This window comes from Arvicola amphibius, chromosome 12, assembly GCF_903992535.2.
Source record: "Arvicola amphibius chromosome 12, mArvAmp1.2, whole genome shotgun sequence".
Lineage (NCBI taxonomy): Eukaryota > Metazoa > Chordata > Mammalia > Rodentia > Cricetidae > Arvicola > Arvicola amphibius.
In genome coordinates this window covers 29,198,929-29,212,597 of record NC_052058.2, presented here as the reverse complement: position 1 = coordinate 29,212,597, position 13,669 = coordinate 29,198,929, and the positions used below count along the sequence as shown (strand labels likewise).

The 13,669-nt window shown below is 40.6% G+C and overlaps 1 protein-coding gene across 1 annotated transcript in view; it reads left to right on the top strand.

The window, feature by feature from the left end:
- The window catches only part of Dnah12 (dynein axonemal heavy chain 12), a 165,966-nt gene that overhangs the window by 97,869 nt on the left and 54,428 nt on the right, over window positions 1-13,669 (top strand). The window contains exons 45-51 of the mRNA XM_038349317.1: window positions 509-642; window positions 2,007-2,169; window positions 2,827-2,907; window positions 3,692-3,880; window positions 7,511-7,642; window positions 8,307-8,396; window positions 9,198-9,338. Coding sequence (XP_038205245.1) covers window positions 509-642; window positions 2,007-2,169; window positions 2,827-2,907; window positions 3,692-3,880; window positions 7,511-7,642; window positions 8,307-8,396; window positions 9,198-9,338 — 930 coding nt within the window. The remainder of the gene's footprint in view (window positions 1-508; window positions 643-2,006; window positions 2,170-2,826; window positions 2,908-3,691; window positions 3,881-7,510; window positions 7,643-8,306; window positions 8,397-9,197; window positions 9,339-13,669) is intronic.

The window sequence follows — 13,669 nt, the reverse complement described above, 5'->3', positions numbered from 1 at the left end:
AATTAATATTGAGTAGCAAGCATCTCCTACAATGGACATCTAAAATTGAGATGCCTAACAGGTGTCCAAGTAGAGGAGAGGTGAAAGTGACACAATTATGTTCTGAACATGTGACGTGTCGTTAACGCTTATTGTGCTGCTCTTATTCGCATTGTCATGTATAAGGAAATCTAAAAAATATTGGGACCTCAGTCTGCTTAATTCTGTTTTCCTCATTAAATTTTCAACTTCATATTCCTAAACTCTTCTCTATGAAGTCACTACTTATGTTGTTGGATTGAGACTGCTCATCTTTTTTAAATTAATTCATTTATTTTTCTTTTATGTGCGTTGGTATTTTGCCTGCATGTGTGTCTGTGTGAGGGTGTAACACCTTGGCGCCGCAGACAGTTGTGAGCTCTCATATGGGTGCTGGAAATTGAGCCCGGGTTCACTGGAAGAACAACCAGTGCTCCCAACCACTGGAGACTGCTCATCTTTCATAAATTTTTCTTCTCCTTCTTTCCAGCCATGGCCTGAAGATGCTCTTGAGCGTGTGGCTGTGAATTTCTTGGAAACCCTGGAGCTGACTGAGGTTGAGCGGCAGGAGATAGTCCCGATCTGTAAACACTTCCACACTTCCATTATGGTCCTCTCAGAAAGGTCAGGAAATGCCTTGCAATGTCTAGCAAAGTGCGGCGTTTTAATATGTATTTCATTGTCTTCTAATCTTTCTGGTTATGTAATTAGTTGAACCCTCAACTAGCAAGTAATAGAAAAGAAGAACTTATTATTATAAAAGTCCATGAATGTCTGTCTCACAAAGATCTGAAAAACAGCCAAAAGTTAGAATCTGTGGGAACCGTACAACTGGTTTTTCTCTGATGGGCATCACCTCTCGCCTCTAGCCTTTCCTTGCTTTCTCTTTGACTGTGTTTGGAGGGAGCTGCGTGCCTCTTGGCTTCTGAGCATACTTCTTGGAGTTTTAGCTGGAGCAAGAAGCTAGCCAATTATTTCTAGCTGCTGGCTCCAATTTTATCCCCAAATGTGATTATCATTGTGTCTCATGCCTAGCCCTGATCTGATCAACCGTGGTTGGTATGGCAGATTTCTTAGGTAAAACACTGTTGCTGAGACACTGGGCGGAAATTCCTGAGGTGAGTTAATTGAATGGTCGATACCTCCATCGTGTATGTTCTAACTATTGATCCCTATGTTTTTGTCGCCTAGAGGCATGAACTCAAGTGCTCTTGTGGTGACCATCTAGAGTCAGTTAGCCAGGATGATTGGCTTGGAATGTGGTACCTAGAAGTGTGCTGTAGTCTGTATCCCGTGTTTATCCCCTGTAATATCACATACATATCGCATATATATGAGAAACGAAGTTACTTCTCTTGGGTTTGGAGAATGGGTCGGACCCTGAGAATGTAACTTATAATTGTCCGGAATTTGGCTGTGAGGAAGCAGAGGAAGCAGAGCAGCAGTGGGGTAAAGAGCAAGAGGAAGATGTAGAGCTAACTAGGAAATCTTGAGAGGAGGCATGTTTTAGAAGCAGTAATACAGAAGAGTTACTTTAAGGCATATATATCTCACGTGTGTGGCTTTATACATTCAGTCAACATGTAACATACAGTGTAACTCATGCTTGTCCCATTTGCAGTTCCCTTTCTGGACGCTTGCCCATCTCACACAATGGTTTGAGTGTCTTACCTTGTCTACCAAGGTTAGCGCCTCCTAGTGTAGGACACATAAAAAAAATAAAAACTATTTTTTTTGCTGTAGTTCACCTTTTTTAGACATCTTTGTTGGTTGATTTAAACTTTTTAAATGTGTCATTATTCTTTGATATTTTTTCAGATAAGGACTTTGAATATGGTTATATATAGATTTCTGGAGTTTAATGAAGTTAAAAGACTTAGCATGTTCTGTAGAAACCTTTATTCATAATCGCCTATGGTTAGTGCTGCGCTGAATCTACATCTCTGTGGAATACTTACGCTGTAGCCCGCTGCCTGACTCCTCTCTAGGTTCCTAGAAGAGCTGGGAAGACACAACTATGTCACCGCTACTTCTTACCTTGAGCTTATTGGCTCGTTCCGGCAGCTGTTGACTAAGAAACGGCAAGCTGTCATGGAAGCCAAACAACGCTACGTGAATGGACTTGACCAGTTAGCTTTCGCTGAGTCTCAGGTAAGCTTGATAAGCTGTCCAAAATAATAATATATACTGATAAATGTAAAATATTAATAACAAAAACGAGAGCAACGGTGGGCTGCCAGTAAGTTGTGTGCGAGGTTCTGCTACGTATTCCACTCACATTGTTTCAGTTTTTCTTTCAGCAGCTCCAAGAGGTGGTGACTCGTAGGTCCTCATTTTATGGATGAATGAGTTTTAGAGAAACTCATTAAGTTGCCCAAAGGAGACTTAAAAATACATTGTTTTATTTTTAAATACTTTGTTATCACTTGAGAGTAGAAGAAATCTATTTTTGGCCTTCTATTGTAGCAGACGTTAAATGTAAGTTGGGCTTTTTCTAATGAGTCCAGTGCTATTAATACTCACTAGTGTTTTGTTTGGATGTCACGGTATAATGAGAGTACCTGAGCTGGCACTTCTCTTATGGTTTCATTTCCCCCGTGGCCACTTGTGCCAGTGCCTTGTGAAATACCTAAAATAGTCAAAGCCTTTTGTGAGAAGAACTGGATATGCTCTCACGATTATTTTAGCATGCAAAGAACTGGAAAAATTAAGATTTCTCATGGCCAGAATTTTATGATGCATTTAAGTCTCTAATTTCTATGTCACCTGTTACGGCAGGGAAAACTTAATGACAAACCTTCTGTTTAGGTTGGGGAAATGAAACTGGAGCTTGTGGAATTACAGCCCAAGTTGGAGGAAGCTAAAATCGAAAATGCACGCATGATGCAGGTAGGAAAGCAACATTTTTATTGATGTCAAAGGACAGTTGAGGTGTGTAAAACTACTCTTGAAACTAAGCCTTAATTTTCTGTCACGGCCTGTTATATGTAGGTGTCTGTGGACCCTTAGTGGCCAACAAACCCTATCGAGGTTGCGCATTCCTGACTCTGAGCTTTTAGTTAACCTGTGGTTAGGAGGGCATCATTATAGGGAAAATCTATTCAAGTTCTCTATGTATGTGGATGTCTACATCTTAGGAGCCTTCCACAATAGTAGTTTTTCATATGGTTTTCTTTTCAGAAAGTCTCTAGTGTTAATTATCTCTCCCTGTAATAATTATCTCTCCCTGTATTTCTCCCTCTAACCTGCCTTCCCATCCCCAACCCCATTTGACCATTCCTGTTCCATTATTCCTCTTCCCCCCCTTTATATCACTACTTCTCTCTTCCCTCCTTTGCAATCTATTCCTTCTCCATCTCCTTATTAATTTACCTGCATCTGTGGGCATTCTAAACAAGACGAACATATCTAAAGATTCAAAACTAACATCCACAAAAGACATAGGACCTTTGTCTTTCTGGGTCCGGGTGACCGACCGCTCAGAATGATCGTTTCCAGCTCTACCCATTTGCCTTCAAACTTCACAACATAATTTTACCTAACAAACCTTTCTCCTACTCAAAATGATGTGTTGAATTCCCTAATTCCCAAACAGTCCTTTGTCTCTAGGCTTGCAGAAACAATAGGCTGCTTGAAAATGTGTCTCTAGTTTCACCTTATTTCTTTTCTTTAGATTATTGAGATAGAGTCTGCACAAGTAGAGGCGAAAAGAAAATTTGTGAAACTGGATGAAGAGATAGCCAGTGGGAAGGCGGAAGAAGCCCAGGCTCTGAAGAACGAGTGTGAGAGTGACCTGGCAGAGGCGATCCCAGCCCTGGAGGCAGCTCTGTCTGCGCTAGACACGCTCAAGGGAAGCATTTGGGTTTGCCACCTTGGGTTTCATCAACAAGGAAGCAATATACACATCTTCGGTTAATGGGCTAAGGCTCCATTTTAAATTTTATACGATTCTATTTTATGTTTGTTTTGTATTGGGTTATATTGTTCATTTGTCAAGTTAAATGAAACTTACATCTCAACAGGTTCTTCTTTGATACAGTGTTATATTTACATATTTGCTTTTCCTTGGTTATGTATAACTTTCAGTCAGGATAGTTTAGTGGAAATGCAATGAATGGTCTTTGTGAATCGCAAGAGGTTCTGCACATGGGCCAGAAGGAAACGGAAGAACAAAAATGTGTGGCTGCTCTTGCGGCTTCCTGCATATATGTGCATAGAAAACTCCAAAGTTGTATCTTATGCAGCTGTGGGTTGCACTTTCTGCTGTACGTTGTATCGTGTGTGACTGTTAAGGCTCTTTAGGCAAAACCAGAACACTTCGCCCAACAGAACGGGAGAGTCATGACCTGTTGACTGGGGCGGCTGACAGTATCCAGACCTTGTTCTTTGCCTGCTTCTTTAATCGTTACCATAACTTTCCATGTGGGAGACCTGACAAAACTATAAACTCAGCAGCCAGACTGGTATAGAAAAGATGGCCTGGGGCTGGGGGAAGCCATTCAGAATGTTTGCCTTGGAGAGTCAAATGTACAGAGAATACAGGCAGATAACAAAAAACCTTAAGGCACCCTGTGAAGTCTCTTCCCGTCCTGTTTGCCGTCCCTCCCAGTGAGGGCAACACAGTGGGTTAGCAAAACGCACTTGAGTGGTGAGCAGAGAAAGGAATGTGCTGATTCTTTGGGGAATTATAATCAACCAGGAAGTCAAAATTGCAACTCATTTCAAATATCTGGTCTCAGCAAATATACTAATGAAATGAAACTTAAGATAAATCCATTTGATCCACAGAAAACCAAGCCATACAGAAATTCTAGGAATGGCAAATCAAGTCAGTGGCTGTCAGGATAATGATATCACTGAATTTGAAATGAGTCTTAACACGAATCACAACATCACGAACACTCCAATAATAAGAACACACACTGAGATCTTTTACAAAACTCTTATGGACACCAGTGCTCATAAAACTGAGCCTTACACAGGAAGGATGTAGTTAATATGGAGAGCTTCCTGATGCAGTGCATGTTACGTAACATCATTCGATGTCAAATTGATCAAATCAACCAATATCTTCAACTAACAATCGGGCGCTAGATAAATGGATCATCCGATTCACTTCTCTCATCTAGGCTGTCAAAGGACAGCTTTCACAGATACACTTAAGGTCACACTGCACAGATGGAATCCTCAAAACTCTGGCTGAGGCCTCAAAAACAAAACTAGTGTTGGGTGAATATCCTAAAAGTTCCCGGACTGTGGCAAAAGGGGCATTATTGGTTAACTGGATGGTATTCTGTGATGCACTTATCCCAACAAAACCATCTTTAACCTCCATAAGAAAACCAAATCACCATGGAACTTATGGTACTCAGATATCTTGCTCTAAAAACACAGTATTATAATAGTTTGTCATGGGCAACATGCCCAGTAAAAAGGGGTCTTGTGATTTTTAAATGTACCGACACACTGCCATTGGTTAAAGTTAAAGGTGCTTGGCTGCGGAAATTCTCTCACAAGTAGCCTGCAATGACTTCACTGCAGATCCCTTTGAACCCTTCCTTTCCTTGTGCATGAATGAAAATGTTTGCTGCATTTTGAAAAGGATCAGTTCTTTGAAATTGTGTCCCAAAATTTTTGTACTTGAAGTGTAGTGAAGATTTAGATGAAATTGCATAATTGTAGCAGCATATTGTCACCTTGGTTTGCTTGCAAGCAGTACAATAAACAGTGTAGCTTAGAAATTGTTATAGAACAAAGCAGAATCAACCGCCCGGAGCCCATTGTTACTGTCCTTTATGCTTCCTGCCACACTTAAAAGCCACGTGGCGCATATTTTCCCTGTAGAGGTTTGTCACAACAGATGAATTTAACAAGATTTTTTTTTTGTTTTTAGGTTATTTTAGTTTATGTGTATGAGTGTTTTGCCTGCATATGTGTGTGTACTGTCTGTCTGGTGCCTGCAGAGGTCAAAAGTGAACAAAAAATGAAAAGGAAAAGACATGACTTTCCTGGGTAAGGTGGAGGAAAATGTTTATTCTAGAAATACGGGAGAGCACAGTCAGAGGCAGGGACATGTGGGAGAGTCCAGAGTGGACATGACCAGACGGAGCTGGGACATGTGGGAGACGGGAAGGAAGAAGGAGACTGGAGAGAGAGGAACCCAGTGCAGCGGACAGGAGGCCAAAGATATAAAAGGATGGGTAGCCATAATATCTGGATTAGGTAGGGAAGAGCCCCTGAGGGAAAGGCAGCCCAGCCCCTGGGCTGGAAAGCTCAGGGCAGAGGGCGGGTATGCCAGCCATACTCTATAACAGGTAGGGACTGAAGGATGCCCAGAGAACCTGTTTGCCAGGGCCACTTTGATATGTTAAGTAGGCACTTCAGCCATTTGTCCTGGGTTTGAAACTTAGCAAGAAGAGGGCATCAGCTCCCCTGTAAGTGTGGGGTAAAGGATGATTGTAAGTCACCCTGTGGGTGCTGAGAACTGAACCCCAAAACAACTTGTTTTTAATAGAGACATCATTCCAGGCAACCAAGACCATTTATTTAAGAAACTATTTTATCACTGTGTTCCAAGAACTTTAAGATTAATCTCTAATTCAAGAGTCTTAGTCCCTTCAAGTCCTGCCAGTTCAGGACATTGGTCTAAGCCTCTGCTTTTGGTCAGAGTCTGCTGCTCTGTATTTCCTGCTATGCAGTATTATTAACATGAGTTAGGGCCTAGTTGATTCTATTTAGTATAAGAGGTTAAGAAGTTTTAAGGAAATTTATAAATAAATAACAATTTATTGAAAGAACAACAGAAGATCTTAAGATTGAGCCACTAAGAACGACACACCAAGACAAACCTCAGAATGGTCTAATAGAGGAACTGTTTCTCCAAGAATGAAGCCCACAGACCTTGTCTACAGAACTGTACGGCTCCACGCTCACCCATAGCAGTGAGACAAATTCCTCGCGCCACCCATTGTTTGAGTTCTAGTGAGATTTGGGGGTTGTGATAGTAGAACCTGTACCACATAGGGACCAAGATACCCACTAGCTTTCCAGCACTTGATCCATTATGAGATCAATATCAGAGATCATCTCAGAAGGGCACTGGATAATAAGACACCTGGTGCTATCTTTCCTAACGATAGACAGGTGGCAAATCGTAGCTCTGACACGTGCTTGTTGCTAGTTTACATCATTTTACAAGTGATTCTTTGGAGGTTTCCTAGCACTCAACACGTCTCCATCGGGACGTAGTCCTGGTCTCTGCTCCACTCTCAAGATGTTTATTTCCTAAAATTACTTTTTTGTTTTAATTTTTTGATATAGCATCTCACTGTGTAACCCAGGCTGGCCACAGCTTATCACCCTTTCCCTCACCTCCTGAGTTCTGAGGTTATAGAAGAATACTGTCACACATCGCCCCAACATTATTTTTTTTAATTCTCACTATTTAAAAGTAAGCTATTTTATAAGGATGTCTTCTTTTCTTTTGATATAGCCAGCTGATATTACAATTGTGAAATCAATGAAGAATCCTCCAGCTGGTGTTAAACTTGTTATGGCTGCTGTTTGTGTCATGAAAGATATAAAACCAGAAAAAATTTCAGATCCTTCAGGAACTGGGGGCAAGGTAATAACTGGGCACAGATTAAATCATATTATTGAATGGCAAAACAGAATTTGTTTTACCATTATTAAATTAAATACTAACAACCTGTAATCTGGGGGAAAATATTGTTTTCCAGGTTTAATGGACTCATAACTAACTACAGAAAATGGTGTCTGTCTATATTCTAGTAAATATGGTATCAGAAAGCTGTGGTTCCAGTTGTTTCTATTTTCTTCTCTATCCATACAGACTTCCTATTCTTATGTCAGTACATGCTGAGGCCTGTATTTAATAGCTAAGATTGTAAGAATGTGACATACAGCCTTCAGGTCAACGATTAAAATTTTAATATTAAGTTTATATCCATGTTTAAAATACATCGTGTTTTACATATTTAACACGTTCTTGGGAAAAGAGTCTCTTTCTATTTTTATTTTTAAACACAGGGTTTTACCCATAGCCCTGACTGCCCTGGAACACTATAAGTTAACCAGGCTGACCTTGAACTCACAGAGATCGACCTGCCCCTCTAGCATGCTGGAACTAAAGGTGTGCGCCAGCATGTCTGGCACGGAATGGGCCTTTATTTTCAGAAGTTGAGATTTTTTAAATATATAAATGCTTTTCTGACTAATATGTGCTTTCAGTTGTATAACTAGTACATTTCCATAAACTTCATTTGTAGATACTCGATTACTGGGGACCTAGCAAAAAACTTCTGGGAGATATGAATTTCTTAAGAGATCTGAGAGAGTACGACAAGGACAATATTCCAGTAAGTTATATTAGAGTTTCTTCTCAAAATGCGACTTTGTCCTGACGTCAAAGAGCTTTAAATTATACACTGTCTTATAAGACGTAAGGGGATAATCCTTTTGTGAGATTAAGATAATTGATAAAGGGGTACTAACATTTATTAATGGCCATAGAATACATTTTATAACAAAAAACACTTTCAGATTATTAGAAAGTCAATAAATTCCTATTTTAGTGTACTGTTGACTTGAAAAGTTCTCTAAATATCTTCATATAATAGTTCCTTTATTAGAAAATCTTGTTCATATTTACATAAAGAAGGTAACATTTTCCATTTGAATTGTTATTTATTAATGTTAATTATTCTGTTTTCAAATGTTCTGTCAATTCACAGTCTTCTTGGCATTTTTGGAAGAGGCACCTTTCTTCATTATTTATAAATTGATGTATTTTTATCATAAATATTTTTGTTTCTGCTATAATTATACTTTTAAAATTATCCCAAAATTTTTACTTTTAAAAACAACATAACTTTTTAAAATTTATTTATTTATTTATTTTTATTTATTTATTGTGTGTGTTATAAGTGTGGGTACGTGTCCCATGGCACTCAGGTAGAGGCCAAAGGATTGCTCTCTTCATCCGTCATGTGAGTGCTAGCGATTGAACCCAGATTACCAGGCCTGGTGGCAAGTGTCATCTCAAGGGCCCTCAGTATAACTCCTTAAAATCTAGATGTTTTCATTACCTATGATTTTCTTCCTCTTTGTGATTATGTGATGACTGCGCTAATCTTACAATCTAAATCTCTGGCATGCAGGTGACTGTTATGCAGAAGATTCGCAGTGAATACTTGACAAACCCCGAGTTTGATCCCCCTAAGGTTGCTAAGGCTTCTTCTGCAGCTGAGGGGCTGTGCAAGTGGATCATGGCCATGGAGGTGTATGACAGAGTCGCTAAGGTATTTTCAGGACGCGCACACCCAATCCTGACTCACAGTCCCATAAATAAAAACGTGAACTTTAAGTCTTAGATGTATTCCACATTAGGTCCTTCAGAATTTCACTCAGCGAGTTTTGACTGTATTCACCTCCCCCAGCTCCTCACAGATCCACCCCCTCCCCTGCCCACCCACCCAACTTTGTGTTCTCTTTGTTATTTTCTACCCATCAAGTCCAGCTCGTGCTGTCCATACATTCTTAAACGTGTGGTCTTCCACCGGAGCTTGGCCGACCCCTGATGGCAACTCCTTTAAAGGAAATTGACCCTCCCTCTCCCAGTAGCTCTCAGTTGCCAGTAGCTCCTCAGCTGAAATGGATTTCATGTCCACTTCCCCTGTTCATCCTGGGATCCGGCCCAGCTTGAGCTTGCAGTGGGCTCGTGCACGCTGCCACGGCTGCTGTGAGCTCACATATGAAGCTGCTCTGTTGTATCAGAGGACACTGCTTCCTTTTCCTCATTTACCGTTTCTGGCTCTTAGAATCGTTCTGCCCCCTCTTCTGTAATGATCCCCAAGTTTTAGGGGCAGGCTCAGTATATGTGTCCAATTTAGGGCTAAGTATTCTGCAGGCTTTTATACCTCTGTCATTTGTGAGTCTCTGTTAATGACCATTTACTGCGCATGGAAGCTTCCTTGATGAAGGCTGAGAGATACACCACTCCACGAATATGTCAGTCATTAGGAGTTGGTTTAGTACTCTATTCGTTTAGCAGACTAGGAGTTCTCCCCAGACCTTTGATTCTAGCCACAAGTTCTTGACCCAACAACAGTTCATGCATGGGCTTCGTCTTGTGGAGTGGGCCGTAAACCCAGTCAGAAAGTGGTTGGTTAGTCCATAATTTGTGTCATTATTACACCAGTGTCGTGCCTTGGCAAAGCTAATCCTTATTGTAGCTCACAGGGTTCACAGCTGGGTAAGACAGCGGGTTACTTTCTCCCTCTGGTGGTTCTCATAGCATCTCCCAGCCCTGTGGAAGTAGCCGATGGGATGGAGCTTCTGAGTTAGTGCCAACTTGCAATCTCCAAGTTCTGTGACTCAAGTGCATGGCATCTTCAGCAGCAGGGGTCTTACCATTAAGTCCTAGAGGGTAACCAATAGTGTTGGCAGCAGCCTGTAGTGTTTGGGGGGTCTATGGGACTTCACTGACCAACAGCTCCAAACAGCATTGGACTTCTGGTAGCTTGTGCTGTCTAATAGGGTCATTGTTGTCTCACTGTAGGATAAGTGCATTATATATGTATGCTCTCTCTCTCTCTCTCTCTCTCTCTCTCTCTCTCTCTCTCTCTCTCTTCCCGTGGGGGGTGGGGGTGGGTGAGAGAGAGAGAGAGAGTAAGCTTCTATAGTAGGTTTCTATATGATTTTTTTAAGTCTTTAGAGTTAAGATTTGTATTCCTTTCCCTAACCTTCCCTCCCATCCCCCACCTCAATTTAAACTCTTTCTGTTCTATTCATTCCCTTTTTCAAGACAGGGTTTCTCTGTAGCTTTGGAGCCTGTCCTGGAACTATCTCTTGTAGACCAGGCTGGTCTCAAACTCACAGAGATCCTCCTGCCTCTGCCTCCCAAGTGCTGGGATTAAAGACATGTGCCACCACCGCCTGGCCCCTTTAAGCTTTTAAATCAGTGCTTTCTATATCCCCTCCCTTGAAAGTCCAACTCTACCCCATCCTGTGACCTCTGTGGGTATTCCAAATGAAACATACACATCTGAAGATTCAAAGCTACAAATGAAGGAAAGCATGTAACTACCTTCCTCTTTCTGAGTCTGGTTTACCTTCGTCACAAAGATTGTTTCTAGCTCCATCCATTTCATTCATTAAGAATAATTTCTTTTCTTTTTTTGTTTTTGCTTCAAGTCAGGGTTTCTCTGTAATGCTGGAGCCTGTCCGGAAACTAGCTCTTGTAGACCAAGCTGGCCTCGAACTCCCAGAGATCCGCCTGCCTTTGCCTCCCAAGGGCTGGGATTAAAGGCGTGCGCTATCATCGCCCGGCTAATTTCTTTATTCTTAATAGCTGGATAATACTTCATTATGAAAATATACCACATTTCCTTGTCTGTTCATCAGTTGGACATCTAAGGTTTTTGTATCCCTTGGCTTTGTGAGCAGAGCAGCAATGAATATGGATGAGCAGGTATCTCTATGGTGATACAAAGTCCTTGGGTATATGTCCAAGAGTGGTGTGGCTGGACCGTATGGTAGACCTATTTTCAGTATTTTGAGGGATCTTCACATTGATTTCCATATCAGATATATAATTTTTTCACTTCCACAAGTAGTGGATAAGTGTTCTTTCCCCATATCTACCCAAGAACTTGCCATAATTTGGCTTTTTGCTTTCTTTTATCATAGACTTTCTGACTTGGATAAGATAAAAATCTCAATAGTTTTAATTATATTTTCCTGGTGACTAAGGATGTTGAAAATTTTTATAAAATGATGTTTCAGCTACTTGTTTTTCTTCTTTTTGAGAACTCTCTAGTTCCATATCCAATATTTTAACTGAATTGCTTGGTCTCTTGATATTTAGGGTTTTTTTAGTTTCGTATATTCCAGACACTAATCCTCTGTTAGATGTATATCTGGTAAAGATTTTTCCTATTCTGTGGCCTTCTTTTTCTCTCAAGTGATGGTATCCTTTGTTGTACAGAGCTTTTAGTTTTATGAAGTTCTATTTATTCATTCTTGTTCTTTGTGTCTGTGCTATCAGAGTTTGTCCAGATAATCCTTCCCTGCACCGGTGAAATCAAGTGTACTTTTCTTTATCAGATCTTATGTTAAGGTCCTTGATCCATTTGGAGTTGAATTTTGTGCTTCTTTCTAGAAGGGTCAAGTTCATCCTTCTACATGTGCTGTCAAGTTTGGTTAGGAGAAGGGATGAGGGGATAGCTAGAGTGGAAAGTAACTTAATGATGGTTATGAAGTTTCCATGTGAGGTAGTGAAAAGCATCCTAAAATTGATTGTGATAATGGTTGCATTCTATGAACATACTAAAGACCATTGATACTTACAGAGAATTGTTGTTGTACATGTGTTATATCTCAATAAAGTTCTGTTTTGAAAGTCGATTCAGGGTAAGCAAAATGGGCTAGTGTGTGTATGTATGTATATATATATATATATATATATATATATATATATATATATATGCTTGCCACTAGGCCTGATGACCTGAGTTTACCCCTTGGGACTACATGATAAGAGGAAAAACTCAACTAGTTGTCCTCTAACTTCCACATGTATGTTGTGGCATGTTGTGCCTGCACCCATCCTGCACACATGCACAGACATGCCCACACAAATAAATAAATACAATTTAAGAATTTAAATTATCTTAAAGATTCTAAGTGAGTTGATCCATCAGGTGTAAGAGGATCCAGTATGGCTAAATTCAGAGTGAAGGAAGATCCCTTGAAGTAATGGCTTGAATTCAGCAGGGATTTTTTTTTTTTTAATGGAATATCCAACTGGCCCAGATTCCTGGGAAATCAAGAGAATTTAATTAAGAATGTTTTACAAATTTGTCTAGTAAAGGAACAAAAAAACACAGGCATCACATGAATATACCCAGGAAAGGAAGAGCATACGCTAAAGGAGAGCTGGAACTATTGGTAGCGTGTACTAGAATAAACTCAAGGCACCGAATGACCAGGCTGCAGCCATTGGCATATGCTGAGAGTGAGGTAGGCGCTTTTGAGTTTGAGTTTATGGAGCAGAGTCTTGTGTAGATCTGCTCAGGGAGTAAAACAGATTCTATCTAGGATCTCCTACTGAACTAACTTCTCTCCACGGAGTAGTGTCATGACAGGTCTGCTATCGCCCCGTTCAGTTCGTTTCCAGAGGCCTCACAGCGTTTCTTCCCTGTCTGTACCTCTACATGACATTTCCATACCAGTGCAGCTGTTCCGTGTCAGCACACGAAGGTGATGGAGAGACGTTAGCAATGTCTTCTCTGAAGTCAGAACTGGAAGGGAGGGGGGCTTCGTGGCATCTACATTCTTCCTTAGACTTTTAGCCCAGAGAAGAGACACTTTGAATCTGTTAAGTGTTTCCCCGTCTTTACCTCTAGTATCGCTGTGAGTTACAGGGATGCTCCGGAAGGGCTGGGGTCACCCACTTTCTGACTGGCCCGGACTTTCTGATCATCTTCTAATTTTTTCTGTACCATTGACTTTTGGCATGATTCAGTGATGGAGTTAACTAAAGCTTATTCTTGATATTCTAAGGGCACAAAGATAGCAATTTTAAAAATCATTTTTCTCTTCAACAAGAAAAGTGTCTTTTTAAGAGTTC